General features: G+C 34.3%; 1 protein-coding gene across 2 annotated transcripts in view; it reads right to left on the bottom strand.

Annotated features, from left to right (window-relative positions):
* Window positions 1–15592, bottom strand: part of GLS (glutaminase) — a 136499-nt gene that overhangs the window by 60855 nt on the left and 60052 nt on the right. Inside the window, exons 3-6 of one of the 2 annotated variants that reach the window (XM_081755736.1) lie at window positions 14514–14546; window positions 11848–11944; window positions 8125–8264; window positions 726–855 (exon numbers count right to left, since the gene is read on the bottom strand). In XM_081755736.1, coding sequence (XP_081611862.1) covers window positions 726–855; window positions 8125–8264; window positions 11848–11944; window positions 14514–14546 — 400 coding nt within the window. Of the gene's footprint in view, window positions 1–725; window positions 856–8124; window positions 8282–11847; window positions 11945–14513; window positions 14547–15592 lie in introns of those variants that run through there. The other variant, XM_081755737.1, reaches the window with a different exon arrangement.

The following is a 15592-nucleotide window of genomic DNA, read 5'->3' as shown; positions in this document are numbered from 1 at the left end:
CATTAGATTCACATCTTTATGTATTGAAGCATTTTAAAATACTATTATCAAAGATCGAAATTTCTGCACTGCGTGCCCCTAAACTCCTGTTTCTCCTGAATCAGTGTTGCACTGCATAAGTTACTTGCCTCATTAGGATATTAATGTCTTTAGAGTACGAAGGTGTCCAATTAGTTTCCGATATTGACTGTAGGCATGGAATTTAGAAATCACGTGCGTTATCACATTTAGGCATGTAAACTCTACGAATATCATATATATGCCTACTCAAACTATAATATTTCAAACTAAATTTTCTTTGTAGACGTGATCATTATCTTTGCTCTGAGCGCAACATAAATCTTTCTCAGCTCTTTCAGAAGTTTAAATGGTGTTCATGAAAAATACGAACGTAGTTACAGTTTGAAGGACGATTGATGTTCAGTTGTTTGTTAAGTGAACCTGAACTAAAATGTGTTGAAAACACTACATCAAAAGTACATTAATTTAATTTCTAAGCTTCAACAAATTTAAGGTTTCATTTTGTTAAAGAATGAATTCCCTCAAGGATTGACTTGTTTTGCTACCACATTCTTAGAGCTAAAAGCATCTTTCTATGGAAGGCACGTTAAGTGAGCGAAATTTACCATTACATCAAAAAAAAAAAAAAAAAAAAGAAAAATATATTAGTGCTTTACAGAATTTTACTTACAAACTACGAAATAAATATCAATGTAAAACAATACCTTTCCTTTTACATTTGGCTGACATTTATAATAAATTTCCTCTATGGATTTCGTAAACTGCTGGAATTCAGGAATTACAAACTGATGTCGAAAAGCTCGTGAAATAAGGACAATATTTGATGAGATAACCCTGAAATCAGTATATAAATAGATAAATTAATGAAACATGACACTGGCAAGATAAATATTACTAAAACTACTCAACGAAAAGTTAGACATCTAGGAAAATTTATCTTCATGTAATATACAAGAATTGACAATAAAGTTCGAGGACTGATGCTGATACTCTGTAATCGCTAATAACAAAGATTTGTTTATCAGTGAAATTAATATTGTATAATATTCTTCTTTTTCAGGACATGTAACGATTTGGCAAAGACAACATCTGTGCCCTCCTAAATATGTCATTGAAGACACCTTGGCTCCAACTGCCATGGATTCTTAAGAGTGCTTGTGCTCCAGTCACCAAGGACATCCTGGTTTCCAATGTCAAGGATTCTTACATAGAACAAAGGATGAACATAAAGTTTTTCAGCAAAAGAGAGATATCTCGCAAAAATCTTCCTCTCCTAGATTTTCTTTCAGGATCTATTGTATCGTTTCACGGTTGTGTGGTTTAGAGTTGATGCGTTGTTGCCATCGCTAAACTTATTTCAAAATGAATTATTATTATTATTATTAATGATGATGGTAATAATAATAATAATAATAATAATAATAATAATAATAATAATAATAATAATAATAATAATAATAATAATAATAATAAACATAAAAAGCATTAAATCAAAATTAAAAGATATACGATAGCAGCAGTATTCTATATTTAAGAGTAAAGTAAATATACTGTATATATAAAATACTAGTATTAATTACTTTATTATGTGTACAAGTAATTTGCTGTGTATAGTCGTAATATTGTAATACATACAACTATTAAATTTTGAGATTACGAGTTCTACAAATTTGCCTCTTTTATGAAACAGAATCCTGCTGTTAACAGATGCCCCTTGACGAATACTCAGGTCAACATATCTACTACACCCAATCTCCTTTTTAATAGTCTCTTTCCGTTATTAGTTAAAATGACGAACATTAAGAGTTACAAAATCTTACATACTAGATAAACAATAGGTAAACAATAAGCCATCAGGGTTATTATTACTATTATTATTACCTATATTTATTATAATTTATTAACAACTATATAAACACAAGTGTCTGCCATTATAAAGTCTAACAAAAAATACAATAATGTTTTCCAGATTTATTTTTAAGAAGGTTTTTACTAGGGATGGCCAATTCCGGAATTTTTACTTTCCGGAATCCGGAAAGTAAAATCGGAAAATTTCGGATTTCGGAAAAATTCCGGAATTCGGAAAAAAATCCGGAATTCAGAAAAATTCCGGATTTCGGAAAAATTCCGGAATTCATAAAAATTCCGGAATTCAGAAAAATTCCGGAATTCAGAAAAAATCCGGATTTCGGGAAAATTCCGGAATTCGGAAAAATTCCGGAATTCGGAAAAATTATTTTTTTCTTTTTGTAATCCTAAGAATTTTGTTCAAATGCAAACGAACAAATTTCCTTTTTGTAATCCTAAGAATGTATGATGCAAGTTAAGCTGAAACTTACATCCTAAAGTATACACTACTCAATCTTCCCATGGTTAATGAGATGTAGTCCAAAAGTACGATGTACTCCTATTATTTAATTTTTGTTTTACTGTGATATTGTCCAGAGGTAATACATATATCACACTGAGATAAACAACTTGACATAATGAAGATGTTATCATACGTAGTTTTCCAGAAAATCGTGAGAAACGAATTTTTATGTAGTTAAAATATGCGTCGGTTGTTGCCAGTGTGATGCAATTGATAACTTTTATGCTGGAATAGTATTATTATTATTATTATTATTATTATTATTAATAATAATAATAATAATAATAATAATAATAATAATAATAATAATAATAATAATAATAATAATAATAATAATAATAATCGTTTATGTACTGTAAAAGAAAAATATGAACCGTTAAGTAGTAGATTTTATCTATTGTTTTTTGATATCTTCTAACAGTAATAACAAACTGCTTGTAAATACGCAATGGTTATCAAGGACAATGGCATATTAATGTAAGAACTACTCTGCAGACTAGCAATAAACAATAAACAATAACAGATAAACAATAGTTGCAAAAAAAAAAAAAGTAACTAACTTGGGCATGTCAGAATGTTCGCGAGAATATAGGGACGCATTGAGACTCTAGCAAAGAGCGTTGTCATTATTACTCAAAGGGCCGTACGATGGAGGCATTAACGCTAATGTTAATGGCACTAATGAGCACTTACTTGCTCTAACGGTTAACCTCATTTTTGAGATGATTCTTAGAAGTGGGCGTGTTGGCATGCAGTTAGAAGACTTATATCCATTATTTAAAAAGCACACGTTATCTGTGGAGTACTAACGATTTGCGTCACTATCGAATACTAACATAGCACTAGCGACGTTTAAAGTCGAAATTGGAGTCTGACATAAGTGGCTTGTCAACTTCACGGACATTATATTTTCCTTGAATGCGAGAATTTTGCGCCCGGGAAATTTGCGCCCTACCACAAAAATAGGAAAAAATGCGCTCGCAATATATTTGCACTGGGATGTTTGCGCCCTACCGCAAAAAGAGGGGAAAATGCGCCGGCTATATATTTGCACTGGGATGTTAGCGCCCTACAATTCAACTTATTTTTGTATTGTGTAAAGTAACTTCCACTCACATTTGAACTAGGCTTGCCTCTCATTGTCTCAGTGAGTTACTCCATCCGTTATAATATTCCGAACAAATGAAAAAAAAATACAATTTTAGTTCACTAAAGGGCAATCCATACAAATACAATTTTTCATTATACTACAAAATTTACAATAAAAATATAAATGACTGATATATAATTATTTATTAATATAATTTAATCTACAAAAGGCTGTTTGGCTCTACCCAGATATCTCTGTTCACAATCCTTGCGAGTTGTTTGGCTTTTCAGGACACAAAATATAGAAAAGAAAATGTAAAGTGAATGTAAAATCAGTTCAGTAATATTATTAAGAAAACTATGTACAGTGTGTTTACTTGCTGGAATTACACTTCAAACACACAATTGCGTTCAGTCGTTCTTTCAGAAAAAAATGTTCCGGGGGGCACACTTAGTATTCCGGAGGGGGGGGGTCACTGCTGGTACTATTCTATTTATTATTATATTATAGACGTATTATTTTGGTCGCCTACGAGGGGGCACTCTGAGAGCTATGGGGAGGCCAGTGTTCCCCCAAATCATCTCTGGAAGAAGCAGTGATTGCGTTGATCCGTTGTGTTCTTTTGGCTTATATTAAAGTTTATTCTCCCCTTATATAGCCACAATGAAAATAAATCACAAATGGCATGGTTGTGGGGGGAGGATTGTTTATGCTGTAATGTCAGCCCCTCCGATCAAATGCGTAAGCTCCAATAGGTTCTTTTATTTCGCAGGGCTCAAACTTCCCGGTGGAGGTACATCGCAGGCGCAATTTTCCCTGTTCTTGAGGTAGGGCGCAAATTTCCCAGACGCAAAATTCTCGACACTGTTCGAATGACCTCGGAAGACTATATCTTTTTCAATACTTTTTTTTATATTTTTTTACTCGAGATTTCTTCATAGCTTCTTATTAAAATACTAATATATCCTCATTTTATTGTCCTAACCAATCAATATGGGTATGTTGTCAGTAAAATATTTAGATTGATCGAGCCTCTGGTGTGTAACCACAGTATTTCATATCATCCCTCCATTAGAAATCTTGGCTAAACGAACCAATATATGTTGCCAATAAAATAGTTTAGAATGATTGAGCCCCTGGAAATAACCACAGTATTTCGTAACAGACCCCCCCTCCTTCCTATTACCACATTCTAGCTACGTGCCTGACTCAGCTAATTCTCTACATTCTTTACCAAGCACACATTTTCTAAAGCGGAAAATGCTCTCTAAATACCTAAGCTCATTTTTTTCAGCAGATGCACAAATTAGGTAACATTCTATCTACATGAATGTTATATAGCCTATGTCGATTACTGGAAACCGCTTCTCGCTATCTATTACCATATTTACTATATAATGATTAACGTTAAAAACCGGAAATGGTTGATTTGTACCGCTTCCGGTTTGAATATTACATTCATCAGGGAACTCGATTCTTAACTATTGACTCTGTACATCGTGGACAAAATTAATGGTAATCCATCAGATAGTTCTTGAGACTGTTTGTTTCACTAACGGACAGAATGAATATATGGCTATAGAGTTTTGATAAACTAAATTCGTTAATGAGTGATGATGGAACAAATATAAGAAAGGGAACCAAGAGTAGGCCTACCACCGGAAAAATTTTCGAACACAAAATTAGCCATCGAAAACCCACATGTCCTGGGTTAGAATACCATAGATGAAAACTCTACCACTGAGTCATCAATCACCCGCTTATTAGTTTTATTAATTATTATATTAATATAAATTAATGAATACCTGCTTATGTTAATTATTGAACAATTACATTGTATTCTTCGTAAAGTCAAAAATTGTAAATTTGTATTTACTGTACATACAGTGAGCGCAGAAAGTGTTCGTACACCTATGCTATTGAAACGAGAATGCCTGCGAAAAAGAAACAGAAAATTTATGAAGTGTAATAACACACACAATATGAATAATGAAAACTAAGCTTTATGAATATATCAATAAAGAACCTCAAAGACAAGTTTAATAATCAGAAAGTAAATAAATTCCGTAGAAAGTGTATAGAGTAGACGCAAAAAGAGATCGTACACCTGACGTACGAATACGAAACAAAGATACCACAACTGGGGTTCACTAGTATTCACCTGAGTATACACCTCTGTATAGCTTGAGGAATAACAGAATGAGTTTAGTTGTGAATAGGAGTGAAAAAACTGCACGGTGGGCTGTCAAAATGGGAAGCAACCGAACAGAAACAAATGAGGAGACAAGAAAAGTAATTATTAAATTGCATAAGAAAGGTACGTATTTGAGAAAGATAGCAAACCTTGCAGACAGGCCTCGTTCAGCAGTACAAACAATAATTGCGATGTATAATGTTTCTATCACTGTGCGAAAAAAACAAAAAACTCGAAGACCAAGAGTGTTGAGTGAACAAGATAAACGTTACCGGTACATTATTAGGGAAAGAAAAAAGGTTCCGAAAAGTAGTGCTGTGCAATTGGCAACGGATCTGGAAACACGCGGTGTTAAAGTATCAGCCAGTACAGTGCGGAATATTTGCAGGGTATCATGGTCGGATAGCCAGGAAAATGTTATGGGTGAACAAGACAAATCGTATAAAGACACTAAAGTTTGAAAAAGAGTATAAAGATAAGGGATCAGGCTTCTTTCTGAAATAGGGTCATATTTTCGGACGAAAGTAAATTTAATCTTATCGAATCCAATGGGAGGCGTATGGTATGGCGCAAGGTGAATACAGAGATGAATCCTCAAAATCTCGTCCCTAAAGTAAGACACGGAGGAGGGTCCGTGCTCGTCTGGGGTTGTATGAGTGCCTCAGGAGTGGGTCGTCTCCACTTTATCGATGGAGTGATGATCCACAAAGTGTATATTAACATATTAAAGGAAAATCTCCATAATAGTGCGCAGAAAACAATTTATTGTTCAGCAAGGCAACAACTCCAAACATACAGCGGAAAATACTCGATTGTGGCTACTATATAATACCTTGAAACAGCTTCGCACACCTCCCCAATCCCCAGACATGAACCCCATAGAACATCAATGGTCTGTTCTGGAGACAACAATCAGAAGGCACAGCTTCTCTACTAAAGAAGGCCTGAGAAAAGCTATTCAAGAAGAATGGAACATAATCAGTCCCGAAGCTACAGAACTACGAACTACTACAGGTGAAATCAATGCCACGAAGACTACAGACAATCATTACCGAACAGGGTAATCCCACAAAATATTAAATAACGTAATATACTTTATAAGCATTAATTCAAGCATAAGTGTACGGTGACTTTTTGCGTTTACAAAAAAGGAATTCTCTCTTTCTTCTGAACAAAACAGTAATTGTCTTTGTTTGGCCTTTCTCTTGTATATAGAAATAAAATGTATGAATGTGTAGTCTTAATTCTGGTTATATATATATTTTCCACCTCCCGTTCTCATGCTAGCTGTTTCCAATATAAAGTATGCACGGTGTACGAACACTTTCTGCGCTCACTGTAGGTATGTTGACAATAAGCGAATGTTATTAGAATATTTGTTGAGATTTCTTTTCCTTCACTGCCTTTCGCCTGGTTAAATAGTAGTTTGCAGTGCTTTGGAGCAGCTGCAGGTGGGAACGCGATAATGTTTGAGACATACCGGCGACTTTTTTGTGTGTGAAAATAAGACCTTCCTCATAAAGCAGTAAATAACTGCAGTAGCAATTGTCTACGTAAGTGATAAAGACATATCCAACTACAAGAAACTAATACAGTATATATATTCATTATTGTGTTTCTCTTTTAACAGCTACTAGCTAGGGATGGTCAATTCCAGAATATTTACTTTCCGGAATCCGAAAAGTAAAATCGGAAAAATTCCGAATTTTTTTCCGTGTCGGAATTTATCTGAATTCCGGAATTTTTCCGAATTCCGGAATTTTTCCGAATTCCGGAATTTTTCCGAATTCCGGATTTTTTCTGAATTCCGGATTTTTCTGAATTCCGGAATATTTCCGAAATCCGGAATTTTTCCGAATTCCGGAATTTTTCCGAATTCCGGAATTTTTCCGAAATCCGGATTTTTTCCGAATTCCGGATTTTTTCCGAATTCCGGAATTTTTCCGAATTCCGGATTTTTTTCCGAATTCCGGATTTTTTCTGAATTCCGGAATTTTTCCGAATTCCGGAAAGTAAATTTTCCGATTCCGGAAAACAAAATTTCCGGAATCCGGATTCCGGAAAATTTTGGCCATCCCTAGTTTTTACTAATAAGACGGGACACTGTGTATAGTAAGAAAGGAACTGAGGTTGAAAAAACTGAGACTAACTCATTAATGATCAATCCTGAAGTCAGTACACTAAATGCTAAAATGGAGACAGTAAGTATTCTTAGGCATAACGGACAACATATGTAGCATACAATGGTATATGCAGTATATAGTTCAACTTTTCACATCAAGCACTTTCATTCAATTGAAAATACCTAATTAACATTTAATCTATGTCTGTATATTCAACTTTATACGATAATTATTTCTGTCAACGAAGAAAATATCTTGACCTAAGAATAATCCTTCAAGATATTTTTATGCGAATGTTTATATTATGCAGTTTGACTATACTTACCGTTTAAACGATGCCTTGTCTAGTTTGGCTGTTTCTGGAGGAGTGCCTTCTTTGCCTGTCTCCTTATGTACTTCTTTTAATTTCTCTGAAAATTCGTGTAATCGTGGATCATTTTTCCTCAGTCCTGTACTCATCAATGCCTAAAAATACAAATGTTCTATTTTTGCTATTATTGTAGAGAATAAATTGGGTAATAAATATTTCTGTTCTATTTACTATTACCTAGAACTTTTAAACCATACTTTAGGGATTATTGAAAGACCACTATTTATTAATAAACTATTCATATGAACTTAAGTTTGATTTATTTAGAATTTTTGTAATAAATTATACATTTGAGTGTTCAACATGTATTAAATTAAAAACAGACCAAAAAACAAATATATTAATAACACTTCTGTAAAGTTTCGGCAATGTAACATCGCCTTTTTATGGAAGTCCTTATACTGTCTTTCCACTGGTTCACCCTCCCTTTTAGGATCGAAGTTATTTCAACTTGTATATTGTTCATTATAGCTTTGGTAATACTTAACATGGTAATAAATAAATAATAATAAAAATAACTGATCACAGCAACAAATATATATTAATAATACTCGTATCACAGTTTCGGCTATGTAACATTACCTTCATCAGACACGTTGTGAAAGTGTATCGTGTCTGATAGCGTGTCATTTGTAATCTGTCTGATGAAGGCGATGTTACACTGCCAAAGCTATTACACAAGTGTTATTAATATTATTAAATATTTCCAAAGATTTAATTAGCAATATAAAAGTTGAGTTTTCAACTACTGTATCTGGCAGATATTCGCAGAAGCACCAGAAAATAAAAATTTAACTAATTAATTGACCTGTTAGATGAACCTATCGAGTTTTGTCGCAGACAAAAGAACATTGGATTCTAATCATTACCAAGGTCATATTTTATATTATATTTCTACCTTCTTCAAAACCTACCCCAGTACAGTGCTCAAATTACAAGTTTTTAAGACCCACTTTCCTTCCTCCGGTTAACTATCACTAAAACGGTAAAACTCACCCGTCTCCTGACCGTAGCAAAAGTACTTGTAATTGTTAACAATCTTTGCTTGTTATGTACAGCATTTCTATTCCTTCTCCTACCTTCCAGACTTTCACAAGTGTAATGATAAAGCTAGTCCATTGTTGAATATATGATTTAATCTGCAATTTACTGCTAGATACAGCCATTTCTTCGGTTCTACAGTACGCCTATAGTCATTACATCTATAGAAGTTTTAGTATTATGAAATTTCGTCGCTTGTGTATTGACAAAAAAAAAAATCCTTAGGATTTGTGTTGGAATACTAAAATTATAACTATGCTTAAATGTAATTATAAGTACCAGTTCAATGAGACTTAACTGTTCAGAATTGAGTTAAATGTTCAGTGGACAGATGACAGAATGTACTTTATTGATAACACTGTAAAATATTTTGTGTAGATACACACTTGCTATAAATATTTTGTGTAACTAAAGACACACAACATGATGGTGTATTATTTAAAACAGTTTTCCTGAAGAAAATCAGATATAGCGAAAAATACGTGAAAACTACGTTTTAAAAATCATCTCTTAAGGACTAAAAATGTCTCTTAAATATTAAATTTGAAAATATGGCGACTCTACCCAGAAATCTCTTACCCAAAGACTTTCAAACTATAGCTCACTCATCCTAGAGATCTTGATTTAACAACTTCATGTAATATTCGTTAACGCTAATCCAACCCTCTTGGTGGAGAATTATTGTGGTGGTTGATTGATTATTTAGGAGTTCAGCGTCCCGTTCAGCACTGACGTAATAAATGAAACTGAGCTTAGCATCAGCTCCGCCAGGAACCGAACCAGGGTCCCCCGCGCAAAAGGTGTGTACATTAACCACATAGCCAAGATGGAATTCAGATAGGGTAGTGTGGAACGGTCTATCCTGTAAGGGCTGATCTTACATGATAGTATGGGCACCCGCCAATGCGCTGGATTAAAGTCCCAATCGTGGTACCAATAGTAGATGCTTTCGCTCATAATCTCGATGTTGCAAAACGCGGCTGTACTTGGTGTACAATTCATATCTATTACCTATCGCCCAATATTTCAAATGTTTACTGAATACAGGGTTCCTACTCATCTGGAAAAATCCATTTCTCTGACTTTCCTTGACCTTTGACAGGAAATTCCCTGACCTTCACGACAGGTGTTGGATAACGTTGACATATAAATAAGGAATAAATGACGGTGAATATTGATATATGAGGACATTTATTCTATAGGGACAAATAGTAATCAATTGCTCGTACGTACATTCCACTTGCCTTACAAACAGCTATTATAATGGTTGGCTAAGCTGAAATTGGTGTACAATTAACGTTAGAAAAAATATATTTTTTAAAATTTCGCTGACATTCCCTGACTTCCAGTCTTTTTTCCTGAGCTTCCCTGACTTGCACCATTTTCCCTGAGTTTTCCCTGATTTCCCTGGCCAGTAGGAACCCTGGAATAACACTGCGTTGAAGCACAGTTAGATCAAGTCTGTTGCATTCTTCTTCCAACTTCAACAATTTTTTCAGAGACCGTCGAGTATGAGAGGCTGTCGATGGCCCAATGCTGTTTTCTACAAAGGGAAATCCACAAAACTCCATGGGACTGTATCAGAGAAATGTATGTTCGTAAAAGCACCGCGTCAGGTTAACTTCGCCGCATGACTAGATGTCTTGTTACGGTGAATAACACCGTGAGGTGTGTAGCTCCCTATAAGGATGGAATATCATGGCGGAATACTGACTCCAAAACGTTTGTCTGGTAATCAGCTGCATTGATCCTAGTCTTTTTACTCCCCCTCAAGTCTGTCATAGCAGTAACCACCAACAACCATAAGGTTGCGTAAAAACTTTCTACACATTCACGTACTGTTTAAAAGACCTCTGGAATCGGGAACAACAGAAGAGGCCCTCTTTTCATCATATTCCGACATATATACCCATGATTTATCCAGTCACTACAAACTTCCACTTGTCTCTTGTAAGATTACGTTCGTACAGATTTCGACTATTCATTTTCCTTTAGATTTCTTTAGCTGATTTAAATATTGCGAAATTATGTAATTTACGGTTGAGGCAGAAGGTTGTACTGTCTCTGTTATTGTTCTTTGACATGGTGAGTTCTTACATTGCACCACGGAACGCACTTGTTGCAACATCGGGGACAAACCCTTTCCTCAGATATTTACGATCACTAATACTGGAAGGTCCAGCAACAATAGGAGTGTCCTTTAGTTGCGATTCAACATAGCATTGATCCCTTTCTTTAATATATAGGTTCATTTATTTGGCTATGACTACAACCAATGTCGGAAAGAGTACAAATGTAGCTCACCAAAATGTCTCTAATTTTCACAGCCAAATGACCACTCTCATACACACACAACACTCATCTTCCCCGCAAGTCAATACATAGCAGTTCCGACTGTCCGCAACAGTTTCTAGGGCGAGTTCATGCATATTACTTGGGTAATTAGCGACCGAATTCGTTACCATAAACATGAAACCATCTTTTGTATTTCTAAATTACCTTAAAGACACTGGACATTAAATAAATTAATTCAGACCTAGTGCTCCTGTGTAATTCTGGAAATTATGTAACATGTAGATTTTAATCTTTGGAAATTATGTAACATGTAGGTTTTAATCTTATAGAATATATACTTACAGCTAAAAACATTCCTATAGGAGCTAACCCTGTACGTTCATCCTTAAACATTTCAAAGAGCATATCCTCTACCGAACTCCCGTTAATGCAATCCAACCTAATATTGGAGTAAAGGACAAATATAAAATGTAACAAATTTTATTTTACGCAAGTTGTGCTATATAAATAAAATAAAGCTTCGTTACCTCATTCGAGGTTTGTGTAGTTATTGATTTGTGCAATACTTCAACCTTTTCCTTTACTGTTGCCTTACTCAGGGTAGTATCATCTACTTAGAGGTGAGTGCGAGTCTTTTGTGTACCTAATTTATATTTTAATGTATGGCAAAGTACTGAATATAAATTGTAATCGTAAGACTCACTTTTACCTGTACGTAGAAGATACTATTTTGAGGAAGGTCAGAATAGCAGAAATATTGAAAAAGTCAATAACTAAGCAAATCAATAACTAAGTTAACAAAGTTTTATTTTATTTATAGAGTACCAATATATATGTTCTTTTACTAAAAATTAAACACATCTTGACATAACTTCAGTGCTTTTTTGTACCTAAATGATTAACACGGGCACCTTTGGCACATTTGTTGCTAGGTTTCATTCCAAGTAGAGCCACAGAATTTTCGGGGTTGTTCCAGCATCGTATTTCAGTTAAGCTAATTTGATCAAGTTATTTTTATTTAGAGGCAACAACGCCCGTCTAGAGAACTAAAAAAAAAAGTACTTGCGTATATTTAAGTTTAAAATCATTCAGTTCATAAGTAGGGGCTTAAAGGCACTTTCCTGGGAAAGATAGTAGCAAAATGTTCCACGATATTACTTTAATAAATCTAATTTCTGATTTCATTTGATCATTAGTAATGAATTATTTGTTAAGTCAGTAAATAATCTACTATGTAACAAGGCTTCCTGTCACAACGGTATGGCGCGTCCTCAGCCTGCAAATCGAGAAGAAGCTCTCAAAATTCTATTAGGAGATTTCAATGCTATGGTAGGACGACAGAATATTTTCAAACTGATTATACTGAAAGAAAGTCTGTATAAGGAAGGTAATGACAATTGTGTTAGACTTGTGAATTTTGCAACATTCGAAAATCTTATCGTAAAAAGTACAAATGCCCACACCGCGACATTCATAAATATACTTGGTCCTCACCAGATGGAAAAACACATACATTGATCACATTTTAGTAGACAGAAGACAACAGTTTAGCATAATTGATGTTAGATCGTTTCGGAGAGCTAACTGTCACACTGATCACTAGCTGGTAGAAGCGATAAAAAAGAGAGGTTTTTGTTGATAAAAGGAAATATTCAGGATCTGATAATGGAGAGGTTTTACTTAAAGAAACTAGAGTAGGGTCAGGAGAAAAACTAATATCAGATTGAAGTATCGAATAGATTCCCTGTTTTAGTAGGTTTGGAATGAACTACTGTTGAGGATACTTGGGTTAAAATTGAAGTAATATTAAAATTTCAGCGAAAAATAAAAACTGAGTCACGAACAAACCATGATTTGATCAGGAATGCACTAAACTAAACTAAACTAAACTAAACTAAACTAAAAAAAAAAAAAAAAAAAAAAAAAAAAAAAAAAAAAAAAGCAAACTCCGTTGGCTATAAAATCCGAAAGATATAACCACACAAAATTTCATTGACATCAGACGGGAAAATTCCAAAACATTTACAACAAAGAAACGAGAATTTTGAAAGTTTTCATGATACCATATTAAAAGAATCATGATATATTTTCCTTTATCCAAACGATTGCTGCACAAATTTAACTTCTAATTTGCATGTATCTTGTCTTACACAGAAAACACAGTAACAGATGTATCTTGGAAACTCGAGTTAAGAATATTCCGGAAGTTAAAAATGTCTGTCAAATAGGTAGAAGACAAGAACCATGTGGAATCGTTTAAATTCTGTGTTAACGTAAATGTAGAATTTATGAGGAACCCCTTTACTTCGTCACGAAGCTCAAATAACAACGTCAAAACCTTGCTCCGAGATGACCAGCGAATTTTCGAGTGTAATAATAAATTTTCCCGATTACTTCCCATTTCATTACAAAGAGCAGAAAACAGGATATTAAAGGAATGGATCCCTAATAAAACTGACAATTTTTAATGCTCTCATCAAGAACAGTTTTCATTTTGGAAAACACGCGGCGTTTACCTAGTCAGTTTAAATTCCGAATAAATATGATGGATCCATTACTGTTTGTATATAAGTAACTTAAATTCTTGATACTGAGATGTGTTTTGCATACATCTTTCAATCTGGGTTGGTAATTTTGTTCTTTCTTTAATATTCTATTTTCCTCAATTGGTTGAAACCCACGTGATGTGTATTTCAAATATCCCAGTGTGAACAACATAATAAGATAGAGTTTACCGAAAAATAAAATGTGCCACGGACCCTCTTTAAATCTTTCGCGGCAGCATGGAGGTTCGCGGACCGCAGATTGGTAAAACTGCATTGGGTCGTTTTGAAGATATTAAAATGATATTTATTTTCTATTATATTGCAAACTTTTCGTCTATTCTTTTGCAGAATTGCAAAAATATTTGATAAAATGTTTCCTTTTCTTTTTCTTTTTTTTCCTTTAGCAATTTGACACTTTATACGGAATGTATATGTCAATGTCAATGTGACATAATACTTCACCTGCGATCCGGAGAATGTGGATCCAATTGAACTCTAGAAAGAAAAGACAAAAAAATCATTACAAATTCGCATTTATGAAAATCCACAGATATATAACATTAACAGATGTAAGGAAAAAAAAAAAAAAAAGAAGCCCCATTACTGAAGCTCTCAATTAGTGATATGAATTGTATGACGTGAAGGTCTTTATTATGTTCCTAAAGTACTATGCACTACATCTTCTGAAACATGCAGCCATCATGAAGTTCGTCCCCTAAAGTAATATAATGTTGCTATGCAATTTTTGAAATTACTTTCGTTGAACAATGAATTCCTATTTACCATATACATACTTATTTACTATTCCAACATCAACAGAATGAAACTTTCCAGCTGTTGTTAGATTGAAGGGTTGTAGTGGACAAAATGCCGCCACTACACTTTGGGAAGGGAATGCCATGCCTCTTTCCCATGCATACTTTTGCCATTTACCGCACAATATAACAGTATCGGGAAAATGTCTTTGTGGTTTTGTAGATGGCTACAGTTAATGTTAAAAAAAAAACATTATACACAGGCAGCCTTGTCCACAACACATATTACTAACGAAATCGCATCCAAAGAGGACGTCAGCGAAAATCCAGGAATATGGTGGTCTGTGAGAATTCATTACCACAGTGTGTTATGGTCAAATGATTACAAGTGGTCCAATCAACAGTGAATCGTGCAAACCACCACAAATTGAGTCTGCAAACTGTCCGCAAGGCCAACATGCATACACAGCACGGTATGTCGCGGGGCGAAAGAGTAAGGGCAAAAGGCTGTGGGAGCGCCACCTAGCTGGTGACCGTTGGAAATTTGTGATTGTGACAATGAACGAAGTATGGATCTACTTAAGCAACTGTGGAAAAGTTCAAGTCATCACCTACAGATGTGATTATGGAAAATATCTATTTAACTTTAATGCAAAGATAATTTTATACGTCAATGCAAAAAAAGCTTCGCAAAAGGTTTTCTGGTTGTTACTAAGTTTCCCCACAGAGGAAAGCTCAAGATTCGTAAAATCGAAAAAAAAAAAAAAAAAAAAAAAAAAAAGCAAA

Source organism: Thermobia domestica, chromosome 4 (genome assembly GCF_964235325.1).
Source record: "Thermobia domestica chromosome 4, izTheDome1.hap1.1, whole genome shotgun sequence".
Classification (NCBI taxonomy): Eukaryota; Metazoa; Arthropoda; class Insecta; order Zygentoma; family Lepismatidae; genus Thermobia; species Thermobia domestica.
The sequence above is the reverse complement of the archived record's forward strand: the minus strand, read 5'-3'. Positions and strand labels throughout refer to the sequence as shown.